The 26,645-nt window shown below is 49.2% G+C and overlaps 1 protein-coding gene across 2 annotated transcripts; it reads left to right on the forward strand.

The window, feature by feature from the left end:
- The first annotated feature begins 299 nt into the window (after positions 1–299).
- On the forward strand, positions 300–16,881 carry PTP4A2 (protein tyrosine phosphatase type IVA, member 2). Of its 2 annotated transcripts, XM_027906689.1 has the most exons (6): positions 300–530; positions 6,512–7,202; positions 8,607–8,699; positions 13,415–13,545; positions 15,526–15,600; positions 16,623–16,881. In XM_027906689.1, the coding sequence occupies exons 2-6, from the start codon at positions 7,107–7,109 to the stop codon at positions 16,729–16,731; spliced, it is 504 nt and encodes a 167-aa protein (XP_027762490.1). In that variant the 5' UTR covers positions 300–530; positions 6,512–7,106; the 3' UTR covers positions 16,732–16,881. The 2 variants fall into 2 exon arrangements, with proteins under 2 accessions (XP_027762490.1, XP_027762489.1); XM_027906688.1 differs by lacking the exons at positions 300–530; positions 6,512–7,202 and having other exon boundaries at positions 8,346–8,699.
- The last annotated feature ends 9,764 nt before the right edge of the window (positions 16,882–26,645 follow it).

Consider the following 26,645-nt stretch of genomic DNA (forward strand, 5'->3'; position numbering starts at 1 on the left):
CGCCTGGAGAAAGTCCTGGTGTGGCCCAGGGTGCTGAGGGTGACCTGCAGGAAGGGCTGAGTCAGGGAGGGGTGGATTTGTTGGGAATGTCGAGGGCGAGGAGCCCTGACACGGAGAGCTGAGCTCTGGGATTCGGAGCGCAGGTGAGGCTGCGGGCTGGGGAGGGCTTTGGGGCAGGGATGGGGGTGGAAGTGGCCTCGCTGCTGGTGGTTCCTGGGTGTGATTAGTCACGACGTGTGTTCTCTCTCGGGGCAGCCTGAGCCTGCTGGTTTCGGGGCGAGGAGGAGGAGGAAGGCAGAGAGTTGGCTTTTCAAGGCTCCTGTATAAATGGAAACTCGCCTCGAAACTCCCCGAACGAACCAGGCAGGGTCTGACTCACAACTGCAGTTAGTACTTAAAGGAGAGAAAAAAAGAGAAACCCACCACTAGAGCAGCAGCCAGAAAACTCTATCTCCTTATGACTCAACGTGTAGAAATACTTGGATTTAATCACCTCAGCTGCTGGAGAGGAAAGATCAGTCGGAGTTAAGGTAGGAGTGGGGATGCACAGCCAGGAGTGGGGGTCTCACACAGGGTCTAGCTGTGATGTTTTTATGCACATCTCTCGTCAGCTTCAGGGATTCTCTCTTCAGGTTTAATTCCCTGCAGGTATCCACCCCTCTCTTCCACACAGGACGTTCTCTTGTCTCAGGGCAGAGCTGAGCTGTGCTCCCAGGGCCTCCCTCACTCCTGCCTGGACTTTGCCCCCCTGGAATGCCGTGTCAGTCACCTGTGGAAGGGAGAGCCAGATGATTCATGGCTCGGGGAAAGGCTGCTGTTAGGAGGATGATCCACGGCTGGAGAGGGAGGCCTTGAGATGGTGTTGGGCCAGCAAGGGGCTTTTTATGAAACCATGGAGTGACAGGACACTGGGAATGGCTTCCCACTGCCAGAGGGCAGGGATAGATGGGATATTGGGAAGGAATTCCTCCCTGGGAGGGGGGGGCAGGCCCTGGCACAGGTTTGCCCAGAGAAGCTGTGGCTGCCCCATCCCTGGGAGTGTCCAAGGCCAGGTTGGAGCAACCTGGGCTGGTGGAAGGTGTCTGTGCCCATGGCAGGGATTGGAATTGGGTGAGCTTTAAGGGTCTCTTCCACCCCAAGCCATTCTGGGATTCTGTGGTTCTAAATGGTGTGTGTAGGTTGTGTGTTTTGACCGTCTTTCTGGAGGGGAAATCACACTGTCAGTGACTGCTGTCCCTGCACCAGCAGAGAGGAGCTCGCTGTTGTTTGGTGCCTTTGGATTAGCTGGACAGCTGGAGGTTTAAAACAGCTCTGTGTAAACATTGGAAAACAGCCCTGATGGCTCGAGGGTTTGGGCTGGAATTGCTGCTCTTGGGGCAGGTGAGCTGAGGAGGTGCCAGCCCGGGGAGCTGATGGGTGTCAGGGGAGGATAAAACACCTTCAGCGTTGCTGTTTATTTTGGTGTCATCTCACGGCTCATTTTGCTGACTGGGAGGGGATAAATGAGTCTTTAAACCTCTCGATCCTTTCTCCCTTGTGACACTTTGGGCTCGGAGTTTCTGGCTGCACTCAGGGCAGTGTCAGGGCCACCTTTTGGCTGCCCTTGTTTCTCCGTGTTCCGCGCTGAAGAGCGGAGTTCTCTCTCTCCCTGAAAGCCGAGCTCTGCCCCAGAGAACGGACTGTGGGCTGGAACAATTGGGACTTTGTGGACATGCAGTGAAATCTATCAGTCAGCTCCAGTCTCAGTTGTCAGCCGGCCTTTAACTGCCTCGGGAGCAGGGAAGAGGAGCCAGCTCCCCACCACGGCATTTTTCCAGCGGAGGTTGATGGCACATTCAAATAAGTGAGATGAGTAAGGTGCAAGTAATTCAACTCTGCAGCTTCTGTCTTTCTGTGTGATTTGAAATTGCTTTTAAGTCCTGCTTGACTTGTTAATGGGCTTTTGGGGGTGTTTTTGATATTTCAGCTTGGAAGCGTGAGAATATTTAGTTGTTGGTGATCAGGCAGGACCGTATTTTCAAAGACCAGCAGTTCATCCAGCCTAGACAACCCAGCATTCCCACTTTTAGGAATGAGTTACTAGTGTCACATATTCATGAAGCAATTTTTGATTTTACTTAAATATAATCCTGTGACCTAAACAGGACAGTAGCTTGAATTCCTTTTTTTTTTGTAGCAGGGCCTGTTGGTTTTGACTTCAAACAGCTTGAGTAACTTTGACTTCAGACACTTTTAGCAACTTTAAACTTTTTGGGCACGGTATGCAAATGACATTCAAATATGCCCTCTGAAGGATTTTTAAAAACCTACGTGGTGGCGGGGGGGAGGTGTTCAACAAAACCCCTGTGTCAGAACATCGTTTTGAGGACGAAGCAGGTTCTGTTTCACAGCAAGGAGAGGCTGTGGGGCATAAAACACAAAGGCTGCCAGTCCTTTCTGGAAGGTCTGAGGCAGTGTCCAGTCCCTTCCCACTGTCTCCAGGGTGATACAGATACGGCTACAGAGCTCTGACCTCACCCACATTTAGGGATGGCAGCTGAACTTTGCCTGCGTTCTCTCAGCCCTGTTCTCACCCCGACCCCTCACACGCTGCATCTGCCAATCCTCACCATTTCCTGACACGGCACTTTGAAAGTTCTTTAGTCTGGATGGGTTGTTGGTTTGTGGTGGTTTTTTTTTGTTGTTGTTGTTGTTGTTGTTCTTGCTCGGGCAGATCCGGATCTGCTGCCGTGGGTTTCACAGAGCGCCTGGGTTAGTGCGAAAGGAAACGAGTGAGTCACCCGCGGAGCTTGTCAGCAGGCAGGGAGGGAGCTGGGAGGGAGCTGGGAGGCAGCCCCGCTGCCCGCGGGGGTGGAACAGGGTGGAACAGTGAAATTTTTGACCTCACCCCTCTCCAGGCACGTGTCACTCCGAGCAGGCTTCCTTCAGACAGCGTCCAGGGATCTCATCCAAGAACGTTCGTTCCGGAGGTTCCTTTCCCCGTGTGCTGGGAGAGGGTGTTTTAGAAAAAGGTGGTTCTTTTTGCTCCTTCCCGATGTGTTTCCACTGGTTTAAAGGGCTCGTTTTGGAGGTCTCCGAGTTCGCCTTGTGCTCCGGGTGAATCGGGACATTTTGGGAGTGTAGGGATGGAGTGGGGGTCAGTAGTGGGGCAGTGGAACCTGACACAGGGTCAGGAAAAGCCTGGCTGGGCTGCAGCGGGGTCAGGATGGCAGTTTTTATGGGATCCAGCTGCTGATTCCATGTGTGCAAATGCAAGGCACAAGGATGAGGTTTTATAGGAGGGGGAAAAGAGGAATATTCAGCAGCTGACTTTGTTAACATTGAACGTGGATTCCCACTCACAGGACCAAAATGATTTGAGGTGGTTTGAAAATCCTGGCCTTGGAAGCACCAAAGTATTCCTGCAGCTCTGAGTGACAGATTAGCAGGCTCTGCTGTGCATCCTGTGCATTGGGCTGTTTTGAAAGGGGATCCCAGTGACCTTTGCAGGGCTATCCGTGTTTTGCAATCCCTGGGAGCTGCAGCTGTTCCGAGCTGTTTCTCTCTCGAGTTTCGGTGCTGGTGGAACTGGGAACTCCTCACGATGTCATTCCTTGTTTTCCATGAGACCCTGGGCTGGTGTAGGCTCAGCCCAGAGCAGCGAGTGGAGTCTCTAATTCAGGAGTCAGTTCAGAACAGCCACTGGAGATGAGGGGGTGTCAGCTTTTTGCTCAGAGCAGTCTCCAGTGGAGCTTCTGTCGAGTCAGGGACTCGTGTCACTGCTCTCTCTTTAATTAGTGCTCACCCCGATTTGTTGATGCTGGTTAATGGGAGTGCCCCTCGCCTGTGCCTTCAGCACCTTCCTGCACGTTCATAGGATTTTGGAGGACATTCTGGCTGTGTGGTGTGAGGGGAGCTCAGTGCCTGTAGGGCCTCTGTGTGTGTTCAGTCATGACTCCAATTAATCCCCTCAATTAATCCGTCAGTGGGTGCACAGCCTGTCCCAGCTCCCCCCACCTGGTGGTGCAGATAAGCATCTTGATTGATGAGTGTTCCCTGATATCCAGCACCATCAGGAGCTGACTCCCAGGCAGTATCTAGTTCCTTTCAGCTCCAGGGATGTTTATGGCTTGGCTGTCTCTGCTCTCCCTCCTCCCCTGGCTCCTGATGGAGCCGTTGCTGTGGAGTGTTGGGATATTTCTCCTCCCTTTCCAGGCCAGCCCCATAAAACATGTTGTAATTTTTTGGTTGCTCTCCATGTGCTATCTCACTCTCTTAAGTATAAAAAAGCTGGAGGTTAATTGGCTGAAAAAAATCGTTCCTTCTTTTCTGCTGTCCACGGGCCTGGTTGCAGTTGATTGTCACTCTTGGGGTTGTGAAGGGCAAATTCCCTTGATACCACAGGGAGGGAGAAACGTTGAAAGGATTTACTTGGGGAGATCAGAAGTTGTGGACAATGGGGCTTTCCCTGGGTTTAATTTGATTAATTAGCAGCCTGTTTTTTTCTGTTTAAACCTTAGCAGTTGGCAATCATGGGAGGAAAGAAAGGGATCTGTGTCAGTAACCAAACCTGTAAAATTAGAGTTGTGTGCTATATAAACTTCTTATCCTTCTGGAAGTCATTTTTTCAGCCTTAAATACGGTGCTTTACATTTTTAATCACTCCTCAGCTATTAGCTAATTAAATTCTTCAGGAATATTCCTTTGGGGAAGGTGGGATGGTGTCATCCCTGTTCTGCAGAGGAGCTTGGCCAAGGTCACCACATCATGTCATCTCCGGCTGTCCTTTCTTAATGACTTGGTAAATTGTTTGCTCAACAGGCTTTTGAAACAACTGGGTTGAAATTCCCTCTTAAAATTAAATATGACTTAATATTAAGCTCCTCCCCTCGGCACAGTGGACTTGGGAATGCTGGAAGCCTCTGCATCCACGTTTGGATCTCCTGTGCCAAGGTGTTGACCGCAGTTCTTATTTAAATGACCTTTTTAGGCCCTCAGAAACTCGTTTTGAAGCCCTTCTGTCACCCGAGTCTGCAGATGTGGGCATGGCTGGAGTGTATGTTCAAATGGAGGGAAAACAGGGCAATATTTGCCTGGAAAAAGACTTCCTTGCCTGGGGTTTTGGATGCTGTGGCTGTTCCTGGTCCATCACGGCTCCAGCAGCCCGAAACCCATCCCAACAAACCCCCTGAGTTTCTGGGATGTAAACGAGAAGACTTGTGACAAGTGTGCAAGGATTGGCAAGTGTGAGGACTTGAGTCTGATGTGTTTAGATGGGACTCTTCCATCTGGGGCGAGCCTTAATCCTGTGGGCATTTACACTGATAAAATATTCCAGGGTTCATTTTTGAAATTTGTATTTCAGTCACTCAGAGCAAGAGCTGCGTTAAGGTCGGGGGAGGTGATTGAAAACATCTTTGTTCTTGCCTCTGGCAACCTAATTAATATATTTTTTGGCACTGAAAGCTGTACTTTAAGGAAATAATTGCTGTTCTTTGGGTGATTTTTGACTTCATGTCAGTGAGAAAGGTAATTTCGTAGCACTTAATTTGCCTGGTTTTAAAGCGGGGATCTCATTAAACCCTTGAGCACTCCAGAAGTTTGGGGTGTGAGCTCCACGTGTGTGTTTTTCCCTAATTGTCCCCACTTGAATGTGCCACGTTGACCTTTCCACTCAAGTTGAAGGTTTGTGACTTCTGGCTGCGAGTCTGGGTTTTTATTCAACTGATTTAAACCTCCTTCCTTAAAAAAGAAGCGTCAGCAGTGATTCTTTGGCTTCCTTATTTTTAAATGCAGTGAAAAGGCCACGTTACTGATTTAGTATTTCAGCCTGAAATGAGTCGAGCTACTCTGGGATAACTCCCATTTTCATCCCCCTGAATTCCATGGTTAAAATGACACCGTTCCATCTTTTATTGCCGTGGCTGAAACATCTGTATTTCAAATCCCGTTGTGTTGGACTGGAAGCTGTTGTGTCCCTCAATGCCCTGCTCTGTAAACAGAGATAAGACTGAGAGTAACTCAAAGTTATGATAGTTATTACTAAAATAATTGGGAATAACTAAAAGTTATTGCTGCCTAAACGGCCGTTGGGTCATTATTTTGACTGATTTCTGGAGGATGTTTTCCCTTACCCCTGTTGGGAGTTGGGGAGCGTTGGTGGAATTTATCCGCCAGCAGAAGCTTGAATACCTGCAAAATTGATTATACTCGTAATATCTTCCTTATTACACTCTTATTTCTGCTCGCCCTGCTGATTTAAGTTCAGAAAATAAAGCCCCACCAGCACTTTGGGCTGGAGCCGAGCAGGTAGGACTGCACCTCTGGACACTCGCGTGCACAAAGGAGGGGACACGGAATATCCTGAATATTGGGGCTCTCGGGAACCTGGGGAAGACTGACTTGTCCTTGTTTGTTTTCCCACACCCCCTCCCTGTTCATCCAGGGGCGTTTCTCCGGGCGGGCGGGTGGCTGTCGGTGGGAGCAGAAGCGCCCCCAACGCCTCCTCTTTGTTCTCCCCGCTGTTCTGCAGGTGTCCCGTCGGAGGAGACGTCCCACCTTTATGGCGATTCTGAGCGCCAGGGCAGAGTTCTGCCAGGCCCAGCACAGCCTCCTGGCTCACAAGTGAGCTCAAGGGCAGGGGGGGTCCCACCCACGTGCCATAAAATTCCTTTGCCTCGGAGACCCCGGACACAGCGGACACACTCCAATATATGGGATATCCCGTGCCCCTTGGAAGCGCATCCCTGTCAGTGACTCTGGCAAAGCTCAAGCGTCAGGAAAACAAAGTGGAGAGGAGGAAAGCTGCCCTTACCTTTTTGCCTCACCAGTGCCTAAATGTAGAACAGGCTGCCCAGCCCTGCATGTAGTCGGAATTTGTGGAGTCTGGAGGAAACCACCCGCAGCAGTTGAGGCCCAAGTTGAGTTTGAGCGGATTCTGAAGCTTTTCTGGAAGTGACATCCATAAGGAACAAACACGTCAAAGCAAGCTCTGATCAATCCCAGGCTTATTAGTGGTCTTTTTGATGTTTTCTGCTGTGAAACCTTTCCAAAGTTATTGATTTTTTTTTATTATTATTATTTTATTTCTTTTTTTTTTTGGCCCCTTACACATTTTCTTTGCCATTATGAACCGTCCAGCCCCCGTGGAAATCACTTACGAGAACATGCGTTTCCTGATCACTCACAACCCAACCAATGCCACCCTCAGCAGGTTCATCGAGGTAAGGAGTCAGAAATAAGTGTCCTTCTTTCCTCATGTGCTCATAATTCCTCTTACAGGTGCTGAACTGTCATTCCTCACACCTCCTGCTCAGTGCTTTGCCTTGAAACTTAAGGTGTTTTTATCTTCAATGTATTCACATTCTCCTGGCAGTACAAGAAGAGAATCCATTGATGATTTTTTTTTCTTTTTTTCTGAACTTCTGCACTTCTTTAATTGCAAGAGGCTGGGTGAGCTTCCATTTTGGAATACAAACACCCCCCACCCCCCCATCCTCCTTGTCATCAAGGATGTTACTCCTTGCACCAGGAGAATGGGTTCAGACTGCTTTCTGAGCTTTCTTCTCCCTTAGGGGATGAACTGCAATTCCTAAACTGATGTCTCAGCTCTCAGGGTGTGTTGTCAAACTGCCTTGCCCATCCCAGAATTTCAGGGGCTATAACTTACCCCTGAATTTGGCTTCAGCCTGGGGTGAGCTGTGGAAGAGTCAGGCACAAATGGGTGCTGGGCCACACTGTTACTGTCACATTGGGATCTTAAATATGGCAGGATTCAGTTTCCTGAACAAGTAGCAGATGGCATCATCTGAGAAGTAGTAGCACAGTGGATTTCACAGTCTGCTTTGCTCCAAACCTGCTGGATCTTTGTGCCCTTCTGTCCTACATGGAGAGGGCTTCTATCTGCTGTGTGGGGGTTTTTTTCATTCCACAGAGATCTGTCATCTCTTGCTGATGCCTGACAGACTTCCATCGCTCTTCACCATGGATCTGCTCAGTTATCAGTGGTTAATTTTCTCTGAAAGCCACATTTTTTTTCTTTATTCCCCTCCCCCCCCCCATTATTGTGGCTTGTCCTCCTTTTTCAGGGGTCTTGACTCTGGAATAGATATTATTGCTAATTATAAGATGTAACAGTGATTCAGTCCAAACAGGAGGGGAAATTCTGCTCGTTGTGTGAACCTTCAAAGTGAGCTGGAACAGCTTTTGTTTGATCTTCTGATTATTTGTCTGGCATGACGTGCTACTTATAGTGCATTACCAGGAAGCTGGAATATGGTGGGGTGTGTGTTCTGTTCCTCCCTGCCTCCAAATGTCAACACTGGCTGAAGCAAACAGTCCCTGACTTCTATTTAAAGAGAAGAAGAAGCTGCTTGGAGAATATGGGCAGCTATTTTAACTTTGCTCTTGCACATGCAATTTTTTTTTTTCCCCCCACCTTGGCGTTTCCCCAGAGAGGAAGAGCTCAGAGGTGGTTCTCGTTTTTTCCTGTCACTTGTAACCTGTCCCTTGCCCCTTCCTTGGGGAGGACTGTGTGTGTAAAATGTTCTGGTTTGGAGCTGAGGAGGAGGGAGGTTTTTAATCCATTCCCCCCTGTCCATGCTCACGTGTTTCCCTCTCTCTTCAAGGAGCTGAAGAAGTACGGAGTGACAACCTTGGTGCGAGTCTGTGATGCCACTTACGATCAAGCTCCCATTGAAAAGGAAGGAGTCCGGGTTCTAGTGAGTTGCCTTTAAAACTGTCTTTAAAAAAAAAAAAAAAAAAGGCACATTTACATGTCTAGAAGTGGTGGGGAATTCTCCTTCATGCTCGTGGCTGTTTCAGCTTGGCCAAAAGTAAGGTGATGCCCAGCATCAGTTAAAGGTGGTTTGGAGAAACTCGCTGTGTGGTGGTTCATCACTGCTGTCTTCAGTTTGGGGTAGAAATGTCTCTTACTGGGTTTGTTGAGATATTTTGATTTGCCTTTTGGTGAACAGAGTGACACTAATCCAGTGTCCAGCCTTATGGTTTGGTTCTTATCTGGATACAGCAGTTCTTGGCTGTGCTGTTGGTTTGCTCAGGACTCAGATTTCTCAGGACTCCCTTTTCTTGCTCTTAGAAAAAGTGCCACTTTTTGGGCGTGTAGCTGATAAACTGATACAGAACACGGTGGACTGGGTGTAGCAGGATAGAGCTATAGAATCATGGAAGGGATTGGGTTGGGAGGGACCTTAAATATCATTTAATTCCAACCCCCCTGCCCTGGGCAGGGACACCTCCCACTATCCCAGGTTGCTCCTTGGACACTCCCAGGGATGGGGCTTCTCTGGGCAACCTGTGCCAGGGCCTGCCCCCCCCCTCCCAGGGAGGAATTCCTTCCCAATATCCCATCCAAATGTACCCTCCTCACCTCTGAAGGGAGCCAGGCTGCCGGTGGCTTCCCAGCTGAGCAGGTGGAATTCCTTCCCTGCTTACTCACAGCTGACGTTATGCAACGGTGTCTGACTGTGGGCTGGTGTCGCTCGGTGTTTCAGGGGAGGTTTTTTTAAGAGGTGTGTGCTCGCTCTGAGCTTGCAGGCGGTGTTTTTCCAGGCAATACTTCTGAATTATTAGAGTGTGTCTGATACAATCAGTTGGTTTTACTGGAGTGAGTAATAGTCTGTTGTGAGGGCAGAAATTGCATCTCTGTGTCGCAGGTAGTCAGCTTTCCATTGCCTCTCGCTTTTTATGGCTCTGACAGAGGGAAAACTGCAGTTTTCCATTAGCAGGAAAACTTCTATCCTGGCATATCTGTGAAAACTCCCCATCCAGGTCACTCAGGTTTCTTGGCTCCCAGCCCTCCTCAGCATTTACTCCAGTTCCAGGCAGCCACGTGGGCCTCAGTGTTGTTGGAAAAATCAGTCACTGCAGGGCTCTGCTCTGGAACAGCATTTTTGCTCCCTCCAAGCAGGCTTGGACTTGGACATCACAGTGTTTTCACTGCTCTGAACCCTCCAGCTGTGACACTGCTCAGGTTGCCAGAGGCTGGAAGGATTAAACTTGTGGTGGAGAATCCCTCCAAGCCCTGATTTAAGCTGGGGCTTAGGAGAGCGTTCCTGTGCCAGAAGGGGAGAGATGAGTTCCTCCCAGAAGCTGCAGGGCAGCGTTGCAGGGAATTCCCACCTTCTCCGTGCCATGGCCAGGCTCTGGGGCAGCAGCAGGAGCCAGAGCTCTGTGCCCCAGAGCCTGAGCTTCCGAAACTGTGGGGGAATTTAGGTTCTCAAGAAGTCTTAAAAACCTCAGTGCTGCCTGGGCTTGAACTGAAAGCAGATTTTTGAGGAAGCTTTGCTAAAAAAAAAACTGGAAATGGTGTTTCCTCCAGCCCTGCTGTGTGGTGGAGCCTTTCCCTTGGAGCACCCCATGTGAGAATCTTGTGTCTCAACACGTTTTCCTCAGCCCTAACAAAGCCCAGCGATCCCAGTGCTTGGCGTTCCACCGCTCCAGGAGAGAGATAAATCCACCAGGCATCTGCTCAGGGTGACAGAAAGCAGGAGGTGACAGGGCAGGTTCGTGCTAATGTCATCGCTGATGCTGACCGTCCCAGTCAGGAGGTTGTCTTGGTAATTTACTGTATTGCTGCAGTGTTTGGCTATTTGAGATAAGCTTAACGACTCCCTGACACGGCCACCTCCCACAGAGCTTTTCCTCCTCCCCACGAATTCCTGCTCTTTCAGAGCAGGCTCCACTCGCCCTTCACAAGCGGGATTGAATTACCTCTGGCTGAGAAAACAACACGCCGCTATTTAAAGCCAATATTTGCTCGCAAAAAAAAAAAAAATCACATTATGATTAAAAACACAGCCTGGGAGAGATTAGAGTCTGTTTTAACGCTGCTGAGGTCAAAAGCTTCGTGAAACTCCCCGCAAATGGGAGCAATTCAGCGAGCCTGGATCACACACTGCGAGATGATGGGGGGAACGTGGCAGCTCCAGAGCTCTTTGGCAGATGGCACAGTGAGAAAGTGGGGAGTGAGATGCTCCCTGGTTGAAGTAGTACTACTGCATGCACGTGTTTATCAGCAGAGATTAAGTGCAGGAGGTGGGGGTGGATTTAGCTCCTGTGGGGCTCGTGCAGCTCTTGGTTGTGTTCGTGTGTCAGGTCTCCTAACAGAGATGTCGCATCAGGAGAACTGGTGGGTTTTTCCTGGAAGTGTTGTTTTGTTTTTTTTTTTAACACTTGTTGGCAGCCAGGGAGGCTGTGGTGGCGTTTGTTCACCTTAAAAGATCCAAGGCACATTTCATTGTTCTCCTCCTCTTAGTCCTTGATTTAGTGGTCAGGCTTTCTTTACACTCTGGGCCCCCCCTGGAACATCCACCACCTGAATCCTGCTGGGAGTGCTGGAGGCGGGAATTCATTGCCACGGGGTTCTGGGTTGGGAGGTGGGAGGTTCCTCGTTGCTGGCTGCCGTCTCATCCTGCCCAGCTTCAGGCACAGTTCTGGAAATTGATAATTTCAGGGGTTTTGAGGTGTCACCTCAAAGTCCTGTCACTGCTTCTCAGTTCTGTGCTGCAGCCAGGGCAGACCCAGAGCCGCTGTGCTGAGCAAGGGCTGCCCCAGAGAAAGGGAAATAAGAATAAAAACCCTTTCCTGCCTCTCACCCTCCCCACTGCTGCAGGGTGGCACAGAAGAGCTGCATTTTCTCTTTGTGCCATCTCATCCTGGTTATTAATGACTGTTTTTGTGTGGAGCTTAGCAATTGCTTTTCTGTCCTGTCTGACAGCAATTCTGCTAGCAGAACTCATAACCAGGGGGGGAAAAAACACCCCCAAACCTGCAAACTTCACTGCAATGACTCCTCCAGCCCCAGAATTATTCTGGTTGCTCATTCCAGGCAGTGTTTTATCAGTGCCATTCCTGAGAGGTGATGCTCTGGGGGGAAATGGCAGTGGGGATTAATTCAGGCCAGCCCAGGAGCTGGGTGGATATGAAGGTTAACGTGTGAGCTGAAGCCATGTATTAAACTCCTGTATTTGGTGCGAAGGAAAGGATTTAATTTAAATTAAATTTAAACACTGAACTGACGTGGGAATGCTGCTCTCTGCGAGGCAGCTTCAGAAAGAAGCATCATCCTTCCTCTTCTCTTGGCAGCCTGTGCCTCTCTTCCTGGGACAGTGGGTGACACAGTCCTAAAATAATCCAGCCAGCACTGTGTGATTGAGTGGAAAATCTCATAAAAGCCCTTTTATTAGAAAGAACAAGTTTTACTTCGTGATCTGATTTCTGTAGCCTTTTATTTTGCTGTGTTGTCCCAGATATTTTTGATTTTCCAGGTACTTTAAAAAAGGATTTCTCTGCGCTCTCCAGACTTGGTGTATCTTTCTGAATTGAGCACATATAAAAGTTATTCCAGTGGCTTAAAGCTTTTTGGTTTTATTTCCACCTTTCAGCTTTAAGTGCCAGCACAATTTCTAAGGTGCTCTTGGGCTGTGCTGAGCTGTGTTTGCTATTCAGGAAGTGTTGGAGTAGCAATAAGTGCATTTCAAAATGAAAAAGTCTAGTGGGTGTTTTTTTTTACCTTTAGTTGTACTTGTTCAGTGTTCCTACGTGTTGCTTTTGGACTTCAGAAAAATATTATTTCATCATCACTTGTTCTCGAGGCCCCACATGAAAGGCTTGGTTTTGGCTTGATGAGGGAAGAGGGCTCCTTTCAGAGCAATTGCCTTCCATTTGGAGAGGCTGTTGAATAATGTGGAACTCTGGCTGTGAGTTTTCTCTGGTAAAATACATCACCATCTAAAGAAAAGTGTCGAATAACTCCTAAATATTATTTTTCCCCTGACATCCAGGAGTGCTCCTTCTCCAGCACTCCCCGTGTCCCAGGATGTTACAAACCACGGGATGTTGGGCTTGGGCTCCAGGTGAAGGAACAACTTCCAGGAGGGCTTTGTGGCCTCAGGAAAATGGGAAGTTCCTGCCGTGTCCTTTTAATTACAACCTTCTTTATGCTTGTGAATATGTTTTGGTTTGTTTTTTTTTTTCCACTTGAAAACACCCAGGTAATTGTTAAACTGCTGATTGGAGGAGCTGCTCCATCAGAGCTGTTACGAATTATTGGGAACAGCTTCTCCTCCACAGAGCCCGAGCTGCAGGAGAAAGTCTACAGAGTTCTCATCTTTCACGTGTTTATTTGAAATGCCTATTGATTTTCACATATTTTTAATAAAACGGGATTGCAAAGGCAGCTGTTTTTTTTCTGAAAAACTCTGTAACTGCAAAGGAGCCAGTGAGGGGCTTTATTGAAAAGCGCAATTAACTGGTTGTTAAACATTTAATGTTGCGTTCTGGTATCGACCTGTGAACTTGTGTGCAGCCAGAAGAACACCCGTGGAGCTCTGTGTGTGTGTGTGATGTGCATTTCTCAGCGGTGCTTGCCTCGCTCTTGGTTGGTTGTGCTGATGGAATTCTTTCCCTTCCCAAGGACTGGCCCTTTGACGATGGAGCACCACCCCCGGGGCAGATAGTTGACGACTGGCTAAACCTTTTGAAAGCCAAATTCCGGGAGGAGCCCGGGTGCTGCGTGGCTGTGCACTGTGTGGCAGGCTTGGGAAGGTCAGTATGCTGCTGCCTGGGGGGTTTTAGTTCCTGTCTTTGGGAGGGAGGCCGTGGCAGGTGTTCAGTAAATTCCAGTTTTTCTGTTTTCTCCTAAATAACGCTTTCAACCAACAGCACCAAATCTGTGTCTCTGGAGCGAGAGAGAGATTTGTTGCAGCCTTAAAAAAAAAAATCTTCAGTCATTTCCTAACTCTGATCAAGGGTGAGAGGAAGAGCCTTGGAGAGGCTGTTCAGAACAGCTCTGTCAGTCCTGAGTGACACACATTAATTTAAAAGCCTGTGTCTCTCTGCTAAAATAGTAAAACCTCCTGTTCTTTTTGACACAGTACAATTTTTAAGTGTTTCTTTTTTTTTTTTTTAAATTTCCTCCTGTTTTCAACTGGTAAACTATCAGGCATGTGGTGATGAAAAAAAGGCATTGGGAAGAGCTACTTTAATTACTCTCTAACTCTCAAGTGGCTTCAGTTTCAAGAAGTCAGCCTTGTATTTCTTGCTCACTTGCAGATGTTCCTCTCCTCACCACTGAAAATACAACAAGATAAAATTGGGAGGGGGGAAAGAAAAAGCTCAGGAGAGCTGGATGTCACATTCATATTCCCAAGTGTAATCCCTGGATGTTATGTTTATCCTATGGGCTGGGAGGAAATGGAACTTAATTGTTTGTGTTCTTGGAATAGCCATGGGAGTGTTAATATTTCAGGATATCAGTGAGTGGGCGAGAAAGATTAAAGAAGTCAGGCAGGCCCAGGGTTGGAGTGCAGCAAGTTCTTAAATTTCCACCTCCAGAGAAGGAGAGAGGGGGGAGAAATGGCCAATATTTGAGGATACAAGAGCCAAAACCCCAAGGCAGTTAAGGTCTGTTTATCCATTTCTGCTCTATTTTTACCCGAGGAACATCTTCAGGAAGGTGGGAGGCCACGTGGAACTCAAGTGATCCATTTTTTTTTTTTTTCCAGCTCTCCTGTCCTTGCATAAGAGCAGGGCAGGAGCTTCTCATCTGCTCTGTGTGGCACAAACACAACCAGAGTTCAGCTGGTGCTTCCAGAGGGACCTTTTCCTGCTGTTCTCAGGCCACTTCAGGCAGAGGGGAAGGCAAGAGCTGCCCAGATTTTGGGATTAACCCAGCAAACTCTCTTACCTGTAGCAAGGAATTGAGCTTCAGCTGTAGGAAAGGGTTTTTATTTTTTTTGTTTTGTTTTGTTAAAACAAAAGTGACCTTTCGAAGTTTCAGATGGTTTCCTTTGGAAAAGTGAATAATTGTGTTTATGCAGGTGCAGGGTGACAGTGGGAGTTGTTTCTCCTGAATTATGTTGTTGTTTAGTACAAGTTGTCCCGTTTGCTGGCACCTGTTTTAGTCCTCCCCTGCTCCACTCCTAGAGGTGCCTCTTGCACTGTGTGTTTAGCTGGGTGAACATCAATCCAGGAGAAAAGTCAGTGTGCACTTGGGATTTCTTGCTTGTTCCTTCACACTTGACTTTCCAAAATGTGGATTCCAAGGTAAAAAGTTCTGCTGTGCTGCCCCTGGAACGCCCAGTTCCTTTACAGGATGCATTTAAAAAAATAAATCTCTCTCTCTCTCTCTCTCTATAAAGTCATCTGCTCAGTGCTTCACAGATCTGTCTCCCATACAGCTAAATCTGCGGTGTCAAAGGCGTGCAGGAGGGTATTACAAAGTAGAAAATGAGCTTATGGGGAAATAAGAAAGCATAAAAATGGAGAATTATGGTTTCACGCCCCAAACACTAAGGAGCTGCTATTGATTTTTATTTCCTTTTTGGTGTGTGCTGGAAGCAGAGCTTTGTCTCCTTAAAAAGACATTTTACATGAGGCACTCAGCAGGCAAATGTCTTTCTGTAGGTAATGCTTAAAGAGAAAATACTTCAGCTGTTTGTGTTGTTTAGATTAATTTGATGAGTTTTGAAGGATTCAGCGTGTCCTTTCTCCGGATCTTCCCTTAAATATCGATTTCTCCTGCAGGGCTCCTGTTCTGGTTGCACTTGCTCTCATTGAATGTGGGATGAAGTATGAGGAGGCAGTTGAGTTCATAAGGCAGTAAGTTAAACTTAAATCTTTCACTTCATTGCTGTGTTTGACCAGCCTGAGCCTTCAGCAGAGCTTGCTTGGTTTTTAGTGTATAATACATGCTAAAAATATATATATCTGATGGTATAATGGGCACAGCTTTGCTGGGAATGCTGAGCCTGGGGCCCTTCCCTCTCTCTGAGGATGAGGATTAACAGGTGAACTCTCTCCCTCTCCTTTCTAAAATCTGGGTTTGTATATCAAGCCATTGACCAAAGGCTCAAAGATTCTGATTTTTTTTTTTTTTTGAGGGGGGGAAAAAAGGTGTCCAGGCTGGGACATTAAAAATTGCTTCTAATTAATTTAAAAATGAGAAATAAAATCCTGGCGAGGTTGGGTGAGAACCGCAGCACTGCCAGGGGTGTCCTGGGTGAGTGTGACCCACCCAGAAACGTCTGGGAAATAAAACTGGGCAAGGATGAGGCTGCAGAGCTCTGGTTTGGAGATAACATCAGCTCTCGAAATGAAGCTCAGCAGGTGAGATCTGTGTTGGATGAGCTTCGCCAAAAAAGCAATTTATCCTTTCATGGCTTCCCAGGGTCTCCAGTTATCTTTGTATTGCTGTCAACAGATTTTTTTTTTTTTCTGAAATTTTCCTTCTTTAAAATTCCTTTTGTCTCTTCCTGGGTATGCTGCCTTTGATACCCAGAAGCTTTTTTTTTTTTTTTTTTCCCTGAGAACCTCTTATCTCTCCCTATCTGAATGTCAGGGTCTCACTTAGCTAATAAGGGGCACCTGCAGGAGAGGGTGACCTTGGTGCTCTTCCATCACCAGAAAACATGCTGGAATTTGCTAGATTTTTACTGTAAGACTGACAGGCAGGTGATAAAGTGCTTGTGCTGGGGCTGGGTTATCCTTCCTGGCAGTGCTGATGGACACAAATCCGAGCCCAAACGCTGCTTTGAGGGGAGCTCTCACCTGCCTTGGCATTTATAAGGTGACTGAGGCAGTGCTTTCCCCACTGATCTGAGCCTTCATTCTCTCTGTTTTAGGAAAAGGAGGGGAGCTTTCAATTCCAAACAGCTGCTTTACCTTGAGAAATACCGACCTAAGATGAGGTTACGCTTCAAAGATGCCAACGGTCACTGCTGTGTTCAATAAAAACGTGGTCTCAAACGAAGGCACAACTTAACATGGCTCTTTTCTGGACTCTTGGCACCTGGAAATGTGAATCTGGAATCAAACTACGTCATCAGATTAGCGATGTGGAGTCAGTGCTCCTCAACCTCTGTCCTAAGGGTGATGATGATTTGAAAAAAAAAAAAAAAAAAAAACCCAAACCACAATTAAAAAATAATAATAAAAGAAACCCCCCTCCCCCCAATTAAGAGAAACATTTCAGTGAAGGATTGTTTTTCTCCTCAAGCTGCAGTTTGAACACCTGCAAGGAGAAAATCACTTTCTGAACCTTCTGTATTTTTAACTTTTTAAGAAAAGAAATAAAGTAAACTTTATGTCTAAGGAAAACCAGCAGAGCATTGGCTTGTGCAGAAACTATTTTCTTGATTTGAGGGAAACACCCCCCAGTCAGGGCCTGAGACATGAATTCCTCTTTTTTTAAACTCTTTTAAATGGAGTTGCCTTTTGTTTTTTAACCTTGCTGGGACCTGGCAGAGACACGAGGAGGAGCCTTTGTTGCTGTCTGGGAACAGTCTGACAGCCTTAAGCCCAGTTTGGGCACATCCTAGAGATTGGGTGATGTCTGTGTTCTGGAGTTCAGGTGTGGAAAAAAAAACAAAACTCCTGGAGGGCTTTAACAGAAATCTCACTGCCTGATACCTTTGGGGAATCTGCTAAAGTCCTTTTCTGAGTGGTGGGAGATTGTGTGTGTATGTGATTTTCTCTGTGTGTGTGTGTGTGTGTCAGTCTGATTTTTTCCAAAGAATTTGGCTGAAATGTTAATTATCTTTCTGTTGCTGGACAGAAAATCTATCCTGGCAGAAGACTGATGTTCCAAAGTGTCCTGGGTGAGCGAGGGGCAGTTCAGACAAGGACTTAAAATTAATTTATCTGTCATGAGGAAGACGAAGAGGCTTTTTGCTGCTGTCCAGATTCTCTGCCTTGGCTGAGCACAGGAAATCAGGATTTGGGGGAGGGTCTCACTTGTACCCTGTGAGGTACAGATGAGTCAGTGCCTGGGGTGGGGATCTCCCAGGCCTGCCCTCACGGACAGTTCAGTTTAACCACTTACTGCCTTGTTATTTTTTATTAGGTTCTTTTGGAGGGAGAGTCTCTGGTTCCACACCAACATGCCCATCATCGCTCACCCCAGGAACACGCTGGTTTTTTGGAGGGTGGACAGGCACCACCTCCTTTTTGTGGGGCCCTTGGTGCTGCCAGTGAATGAACCAAGCCAGTTTTAGAGCCTCTAAGGAGCAATTTTTTGGCCAGGCTGCTTCTACCAAACACATGTTACTGTAGTGCCCTGCCCCAGCAGCGACTTCAGTCCGGAATATCCAGCCAGGGAAGGCTTTGGATGCAGGTTTAGTGTCCTGGGATGGGATGCTTTGCTGGGGAGCACCAAAGGCTGGTGTTGGGTCTGTACCTGCAGCAGGTATGGCCTCGTACCCATCTCTTCCTGATACCTCAGCAACTGCCTGCCCAGGACTTCCCCCTCTTCCAGACTCCTGCTTTTAGTCTGCAGCTTAACTGGGCAAAAACACAGGTAACAGACTTTATAGAGTCCTCTTCCTGGGAGAGGTTTATAAATTTAAGAAAAAAAGACAGAAAGAAAAATACAGGTACTTGTCGAGCCCCTCAGGGGAGAGCCAGGGGGCTCCCCAAAATCCAGTGTGTCCCTGCCTCGAGCTCCTTCCTCCCTGTACCACGTGGAACGTTTCTGAGCCTTTCATAGACAAAGGAGATGCAAAAGGTGTTTGTGGTGTGGGTGTCTGGTGGTGTCTGAGTGCAGGTGGAAGGGAGATGGTGCTGAAGTTACCGAATTCTGGCCTTTACCTTCCCCTCACCAACCACAAGCCTGATGTTCTTAACTGTCCCTGCAAGTGAAAAGTGATGTTTTTTTGAGTAAAATGAAATACTGGTATTTAGTTAAAGCTGATTTGACAAATGATGGAAGTCAGATTGGGGGAGGGGGGAAGGTGTTGAGCTTGATTAAAACCAAAACCCCTCGTCCTTCTGAAAAACGAAACCAACAATAAAACAAATTTTATGTGCTCTATGTATAACTTTGCATTCTTCCCCCTTAGTTTTACTCTTGATTAATAATGTACTAATTATCATATGCTATGACTCTGCAGCCTTAATTGAGGGGGGAAAACTAGTGAAAAGTGCAGATTGTCACCAGAACGGGGGGGGATGTCACTGCGCCCGTGTCCCGTAGGCACAACACCTGGATCAGCACTTGAACGTAGTGCAATAAAGTTCTTGCAGTAAAATACCTTCCCTCTGGCTCCTGATGAATTTATTGCAGCTCATTAGGGCTAAACTGATCTTTCAATTTTGTTAACTTATCTTTCCCCTGAAGGCTCAACTGTTCCCGGTGTTGGTGATCTCCGTCGGTTCCCCGTGGCCTGGAATTGCTGGTGGGAAAAGCTGTTTGCCCTTGGAGAGGGGATGGTGCTGCAGAGAGGAACAGTTCCCTGCCTTTCAAAAAGAAAGGAAAAAAAAGAAAAAAGTGTAAACTTACCTTTGAACAAACCGAACAACAGCTCTGAACTTTCCCAAGAGCTGTCCAAGATCTGTTGCCAAACCCTCTGGACAAGGCTCAACCCCCAGCCTTGGCAGCACCTGAATGGGGAGATTGTTTTGGGGTAACAATGGGGGGATTTTGGGAGCCCTGGATCCCAGTCCCTTTCCCTTCCTTAGCAGTGGAAAAGGCCATTGATCTGTGTTAATTTATTTAAATAATATAAGGTGCTGTCTCTGGGTGTCGCAGATAAGGATCCAATCAGCCCTGCTTTGCTTTGCCATCAGAGAAATATGTTCTTTGCAAATGGGTGTCGTGTTTCTAATATTTATCAGATTTTTCCCACTGCTAGAACAAATTTTTAGTCCCTGTTGGCTGTGGGATAATCAACCACTTGGACTGGGACACTGGGAAGTTCCAGCTCCTTGTTGTGTAGGGGTTTTTTTGGTTGTTTGTTTGTTTTAACACCACACTCTTGTTTTGTTTGTTTTTGAACATTTTCTACCTTTTTGTTACCATTTTGCACTAAAGCAAAATGTCTTGCTAATTAAAGGCTACTCGGTATAAAAAATATCCTGCACTTAATTGGAGCTGAGATGTCCCTGTGTGATACAAGTCACTTGTTCCTCTTGTTAATTTTTTTTTTTTTCACTTAACATCCAGGCAGCTTCAGCTGCTGATGCTTTAATTGGAGATAACACTTAATCACATCCATATTTATATCACTTAAAATGCTACTTTTGGAGCAATTAGGAACGAGCAGCAGAGTGGAGTGACTCTGCGTGGGGAGGGAAGGTGCAGGAATCGTGGCTGGCTCTTCGGAGAACACTGGGATGGTTTGGGTTGGGAGGGACCTTAAATCTCATCCCATCCCACCCCCTGCCATGGGCAGGGACACCTCCCACTATCCCAAGTTTGCTCCAACCTGGCCTTGGACACTCCCAGGGATGGGGCAGCCACAGCTTCTCTGGGCAGCCTGTGCCAGGGCCTGCCCACCCTCCCGGTCTGTTTTTAGGTAAAAGGTTATAAATCACTTATTTAACTCGGTCTTAACAAACTTAGTCTTAAGCCTTGCAGGTCTCTTGGAGCACAGCTGGACCCACAGCCCAGCTCTGCAGTGAGTTACATCATCCCATCCTGAATCACCATCATCAGTGGATGAAGTGATGTAAGTGAAACCTCAATTCTTCATGCCACGTAAATCAGGCTGGATCCTGCTGCTCCTGATGTGGGGGGGGACATCAAAAAGAAAACTCGAGCAGATCCTCGTGCCAGGGGTGTGGTTGGCACCAGGTAATGGGATATAAACCAGCAAGGACCTTGTGCCTGGAAAGAGCTGTGGGTGGCATGTGGAGGCTGCCAGAGCAGCTGATTTATCCTGACAGGGGCTGGAGCAGTGCTGGGCTTTGAGGGGGTCTATCTGTGCCTTCTCTTACAGGGCTCAGCTCTGGAGGTGGAGACCAACGAGGGACACCAGGAGCTAAAGCTGGAGGAAAATCCCCGACCCAAGCCTGTGGATGGATTGGAAGAGCTGAAAAGGGGGAAAGCAGCAGGTAAGGAATCGCTTCTCTGTGCCAAATGGGAAACCAAAAGCAGTGACAACATGAGCCCTTCAGGGCTGCACAAAGCCAGGGAGGGGAGGGAATCTGGTCCCAGGGTGTGGGGCACCCTCTGTGGTCCCTGAAGCTGCTGTGTGGGACAGCAGGGCTGGGTGTGAGTGGCTGGAGTGCTTTACTGAAAGGATTCTCCCCCCTGCCATCCCCCTGAGGGGGATGCACGTGCAGGGAGGATGGCAGGCTGTGGAAGGCCCCTGCTCCCAGCCAAGCAGGGGGGACTGGAGCTCCCATCATCTGCAGTGTTTGCAGGGAACGTGGAGCACAGCGTGACCCCTCTGGCTGAAATAACACTCAGGAGGCCCTCGGGTTGTCTTTGGCAGGGCCGTGTGTTTGTGGGGCTCGTGACCTTCCCGGGCTTCTGTTCTGGAGCCGTTTGCTCCTCGTCCTTGTCACCCACGGGGATCACTGGCTCTCTGGGTGGCAGGGGCCTGCTGAGCTGGTCATTCCAACTGACTGGGCTCGGTGCTTTGGGGCACCTTTGGCCGTGGATAATTCCACATGCAGGCAGCCTGCGCTGCTGCTCGTGATTTACTGTCGGTTCAATTTGCAGCAGTGAAAGGGAAGAGGATGTTCTTGTGTGGAATAGGGATGGCTTTAGCAGCGGAGTCACAAATTTTCCTGAGCAGCAGGGTAGTGAAACCCCCATCAGGCTGAGTGGGGCTGGGGGGAGATGTTAAAACAGCAGCAGCGTGTTGACATCTAATCCTGGCTGCTGCCTGCGAGCTGAGAGTGCAGGCAGAGCCTCCTGCTCCTTTGAGAGCTCTGATGGGATCGATATGTTCCCGCAGAACGCTTCAATCCCATCACTCCAGCCCTTGGCAGGGAGGGCAGGGCAGCATCTGCTGGGCTGGAAGATCTTTGAGCAGTCCTGACAGCGAGACGTGGGTCCTTCTGTGCGTGTTGCTTGGGGGCAGTGAGTGAGTCAGAGGGTTTCCTGCCATCAGAGGAGGCCCAGGGGAGATAAAATGCAGATGGGATGGACTCCCTGGGGATGGAGGGGCTGGGTGGTGCTCTGGAGGAGGCAGCTGCAGTGTTTGTACCCAGGGGACCCGTGGTGTGACCTGGGCTGGAGCAGCTCCTGCTGGGGTGGATGTGATCCACGAATTTCTTCCCTTCTCTCTCCTCCCTTGACACCGAAAACAAGATCATAGAGTCATTAAGGTTGGAAAAGACCTCAAAGAACATTGAGTCCAACCTTTGATTGATCAACCAGACCTTGTCAACCCGCTCAGGGCACATCCAGTCGTGTCTTTAACACCTCTGGGAATGGTGACTCCACCACCTCCCCATCAGCCCATTCCAATTCCTGACAACCCTCTCTGTGGAGGAGCTGAAGGGTAACAAAATACTGTCAGGCTAGCAGGGGAAAATCTGGGGGAGGGAACTGCATCATTCACAGCTGAATAATTCCAACCTTCCCAACTGTTCCTTTAGCTCCTGCCTTGCTGGTCTCACTGGGAGCTGTGGGACAGGGACCTGGTGTCACACACAGGCTTTTGGGCTGTGCTGCTGATTCATATTCATGGTATTCAAAGCCAGGCCTGATCTTGCCATGGAGTGGGGTAAGGAGAAAAAAAAAAAAAAAGGGGGGATTCTATTAAAAAAATAGAAGTGTTGTCAAGGAAACTGCGAGTGAGGCACAGAGAGAAGTGCCCCCACAGCAGAGCTGTGCGAGCACAGGGAGGGCTCCACACGTGGAGTGGAAACAGCAGCGTTCAGTGCTCACTCCAGAGCTGTTCTGATTGCTGGGGGGACTCCATCCCAGCCTGCTGGAGTTGTTCCTTAACGAGCCAGCCTTTCTGTACAGCTCAGCCTGAGATCTGAAAACAGGAGGGGTCAGGGAGGTGGCAGAAATTACAGCAGACTTGCTTTGGGAAGCGGGATCCTTCCTGCAAGGATAATTACTCAAAGCAAGACAAATGCTGCGTGTCTCAAGTTAACTCCTCTCCAGCCCCAGATCCATCACGAAAATGCCTCTCGTTCCGCGTTCGCGTCCTCGCCCTTAATGATGGCAGTAAATTTAAACACCCCAGGAGGGCTGGGAGTAGCTGCCAACCTCTGGGATGCTCCTGCTGCGACTTGGGTGAGGCTGCTGGGGCTGCTTTTCCCGGGAGTGGTGAGGGAGCTGAGCCTGCCACGCGCTCCCAGAGCGGGTGAGGGCAGGTGTGACGCCGATAACCCGTTCTGGTTTCCTGGTTACCAGGTAATGGCTCTGTCCCAGGTGAATCCTCCGTGCCTGCAAAGGTAATTTATCATATGGGCTCTGCTGCTCGTGTGCTGAGCTGAATCCAAGCCTTCCATTTACTTCAGCAAGGAACCAGAACAGGGCTGTGGAAAGGGCAGCGAAACTAAACAGTTTGCATTAGCTTGGAAATGGCCTTCAGTGAATTCCCAGCGCTCTGCCGAGCTGCTGGGCACTGCCCCGCTGACCCCTGGCACCCCTGAGGGTCCTGCTTTGCTGCCCTGAGCTGGGTGTGGGCTGCAGGGAGCTCCCCACCCTGTCCAGCTGCTGGGAATTCTGCCCCTGGATGCTGCAGCGGAGCTCGTTGTGAGTCTGGGCTTGTCCCTCCTAAACAAAGCAGCTCTGAGCCAGGGCTGGGAGCTGAAATGCCTCTCTCCTCCAGCCCTCATGTTTATGTATGGATGCTGTACAGACTGGTATTATTCCACCTGTTTGATGCTCATGGGTGTTTGGGGCAGAGCAGCTGCTAAAGTGGCACACACTGGGGTGGCTCAAATCAGCAGGTGACATTTTTCACCGGGGCTTATCTGGGAGAACAAGCCGGGCCTGCAACAAACTGGCTGCTCCTTCCCTTTAGCCGAGGACAAAGCTGCCATTATGCAGGGCCAGGAGAACGTGAAACCCCAGGGGATGGGCTGAGCGAGTGTGTGATATCCCTGCTCCGTCATTAATGCGGGAACTCAAGGTCAGAGGCTGCCCAGCTCTGGGAGCCCCGAGGCAGAAGGGGCCTCCAGCAGGAAGAATGGCTGATTTCTTTATCTGCTGGATCCGTGTATCAATTATCCGCGGCGTCTGACAGCCTGGGATGGGAATAGATTTTTTTCTGCTCTTTAGGAGAGGTTTGGCATCTCCTGTTCTGCTGGGCAGAGCCCGTGGTGGAGCTTTGGAGAGGCAAAACCCAAGGGCAGCAGCTCTGCTTTCATCTCAGGTGCTCCTTCTGTGGCTGGCGAGGCAAATGGTGCTGCTAATGTGAATTAGGGAAATCTGCTGGGCTCTGCTCTGGAGGGACTGCTGAGAAATTGGAGAGGAAATTACCAGCCCTGTGTGGCAGAGCGTTGTCGCAGGGTTAAGGGAACCAGATCGGCTCCAAAATGGAGGGATTAAAAAAGCCCTTCTGTCAGGTTTTTAGGGTAAGAACCTGCTGCCTACCTGGCTGGTATCGTGACAGGCTCTCAGCCTTGGAGCCCAGGGGTTCCCAGTCTGTGTCCTGTGGGGAGGGATGCTCGGGGAGGGATGCTCGTCCAGTTTGCAGTTTCTGATGATGGGAATGAATGTGACCTCTCAGGGATCAGCCTCATATTGGAAATGCAATGACAGAGAAGGGAATTGCTGCTGGAGTCAGGCTGTGAGGGCTCCTGACTTGCAGCCACAGGGCTTTAATGCAGCAGGAGCCTCTTCCTAATGGATGGGAGCTCTGCTCCAGAGCTCCGATAGCTGATCGATACAGGGCAAGGATGGAGCAGCATTAAATCTGTGCCTTCTCAGGGACCTCCCAGGAGAAAGGGAAGAAATGTATTTGCAGGCTCATCAAGTGATTTCCCAGCTGGAGTGGAGCCTGGCAGGGCACAGAGCTCTGAGTCCTGCCTGCCGAATCCTGGCCCATCCCCACGTTCCCGTTGTCGTGCCGTGTCTCCACACCCCATAAAACTCACATTATCTGGAGCCTCCCTCGTGTTTGCTGTGGAGCTGAGGCAGCAAACGGATGGGAAAGGCCCTGAGATAAAGGCTGAGGGAAGGTTTCCTGCTCGCCTGGAGTCCAGAGGGAAAAGGGTCATAAAGCACCAGCGGCGTTGATTGGAGGCGTTTTGCATTTGGTGTGAGACGAAGGGAGGAGTTGAGGTGGAGGCCTGGGCAGAACTCAGGTGGGAGATGATCCCTGTTCCCTTGACAAGGATGTTTTGAGGGTGGACAGTGACCTCCTTCATTGGAAGGTGTCCCTGCCCATGGAGGGGGTGGAACGAGATGGTCTTTAAGGTCCTTTCCATCCCAAACCATTCCATGAACCTGTTGCAGGCAGGGCGAGATGCTCTGCCCTTGGAAGGCTCTGTGTGTGGCAGATGTTCACCTGGTTGTGGGAGTGTGGGCAGAGGGGATGGGATGTCCTTTCCAGCAGCCAAAGCTGGGAATGGTGGCTCTGGTGGCCCCAGAGCTGCATGTCGTGGCCCTTTGGAGGTCACCTTCCCCTGTCAGCAGGTGCTGCCTCCTCCATGGCCCCACTCTGCAGAGCTCCCTGACGAGCCACAGGAGATGTGTCAGTGATCAGAAGGTGTTTTCACTTGGCTGCCTGTGCTCCCTGGAATTGCTGGGAGCCCCCTCTGAGCCCGGCACTTGCACCCTGGGCTTGCCAGGGACCCAGAACACAAACAGCCCCCCTTCCCAAACCCCACCTGAGCCACTTCTCCCCGTGCTCCAGGGGCTGCTCCTGCCAACGTGTTGCACAACTCCTCGGGGATGAAACCTGAGGATTTTATGGCTCTCCCTGCTTTTCCAGGAAGGGCTCTTTGCCCGGGCAGGGCTCGCTGGGCTGCAGTGAAATGGGATTTTCAGGCTCACGTGTGTTTCTAGGAATCTCCTGTCCTGGGAGAGATTGGAGATCAGCTCGCAGTGCTGCTGCAGCTCTCCAGTTTCCCTGTTGCTGCTTCCCCTCTGACTTGTAAAACCCTTTGGAACACTCTGGAGTGTTTCTGGAGTCACATCCTTGTCCTTCGGAGAACAGGCTGGGGAGCGCGTCAGCACGATGGGAACAAATTTTGAAGAGCTTTTGATGTGAGGAGGGAAAAAAAAAAAAAAAGGGGGAATTGGCCTGCGTGGGAAGGGTCCTTGGCACTGCTACAGAGCCTGGGAAAAAAAAAAAAAAAAGAAATCTGCCATTTGTTTAGCGTTTCCTACCCAGTTTTCTCACATTCCTGCGACTGACTCATAAACCTGCTGCTCTGCTTCTCTGGTGTTCAGCCTCGGGGCCTCATTCATGGATGTCTTGGAGCTCTGCAGCCTCTCTGTTCCTGCTGGAGCACGTGGAATTGCTCAGCAGAAAGCGCTCTGCACCTCCCGGGATTGATCTCAGGGCCCCCCCCCCGGTGCGTGGGGAAGTTTTGTCGCTTGGAAACAGCTGATTGCTGTTTAATTAACAACAGTTAACACGTTTCTTGAGGGTTGGGAAGTGTCCAGAGGAGCTTTGTTCCAGGATGCTGCTCTCTGTGGTTTATCCCAGGGCTCGGGGTGAGTTGTTCCCGGGGATTCAGCTGCTGCCCTGATGAGGTGTGTGCACATAATCCCTCTCCACGGGTAGAAAACACCCTTTGAAAGTTGCCCTGGATAATCTATAAACACAGAAGGAGCTTCAGCGGGGTCAGGAACAAATCCGTTGACATTTTGCATCAGCGGGGAGAAAACAAAATTCCATCCGAGGTTTTATTCAATAGAGAAACTGATAATAAACCTCCCTCTCCTCCCAAACGGGCCGTTGCCATGGCAACCGGCGGGACATGCCAGGATACGGGGATGGATGCAG

Source organism: Empidonax traillii, unplaced genomic scaffold, assembly GCF_003031625.1.
Source record: "Empidonax traillii isolate 1590-97213 ecotype Southwest subspecies unplaced genomic scaffold, ASM303162v1 scaffold1342:size133107, whole genome shotgun sequence".
Taxonomy (NCBI): domain Eukaryota; kingdom Metazoa; phylum Chordata; class Aves; order Passeriformes; family Tyrannidae; genus Empidonax; species Empidonax traillii.

Bases quoted from the DNA above. Each gene is read 5' to 3' on its own strand.
- PTP4A2 (XM_027906688.1), top strand. From the start codon at position 8,361: ATGGGCAGCTATTTTAACTTTGCTCTTGCACATGCAATTTTTTTTTTT. The intron at 8,700-13,414 runs GTGAGTTGCCTT...TCCCTTCCCAAG, and splicing joins AGGAAGGAGTCCGGGTTCTA to GACTGGCCCTTTGACGATGG. The intron at 13,546-15,525 runs GTCAGTATGCTG...TTTCTCCTGCAG, and splicing joins TGTGTGGCAGGCTTGGGAAG to GGCTCCTGTTCTGGTTGCAC.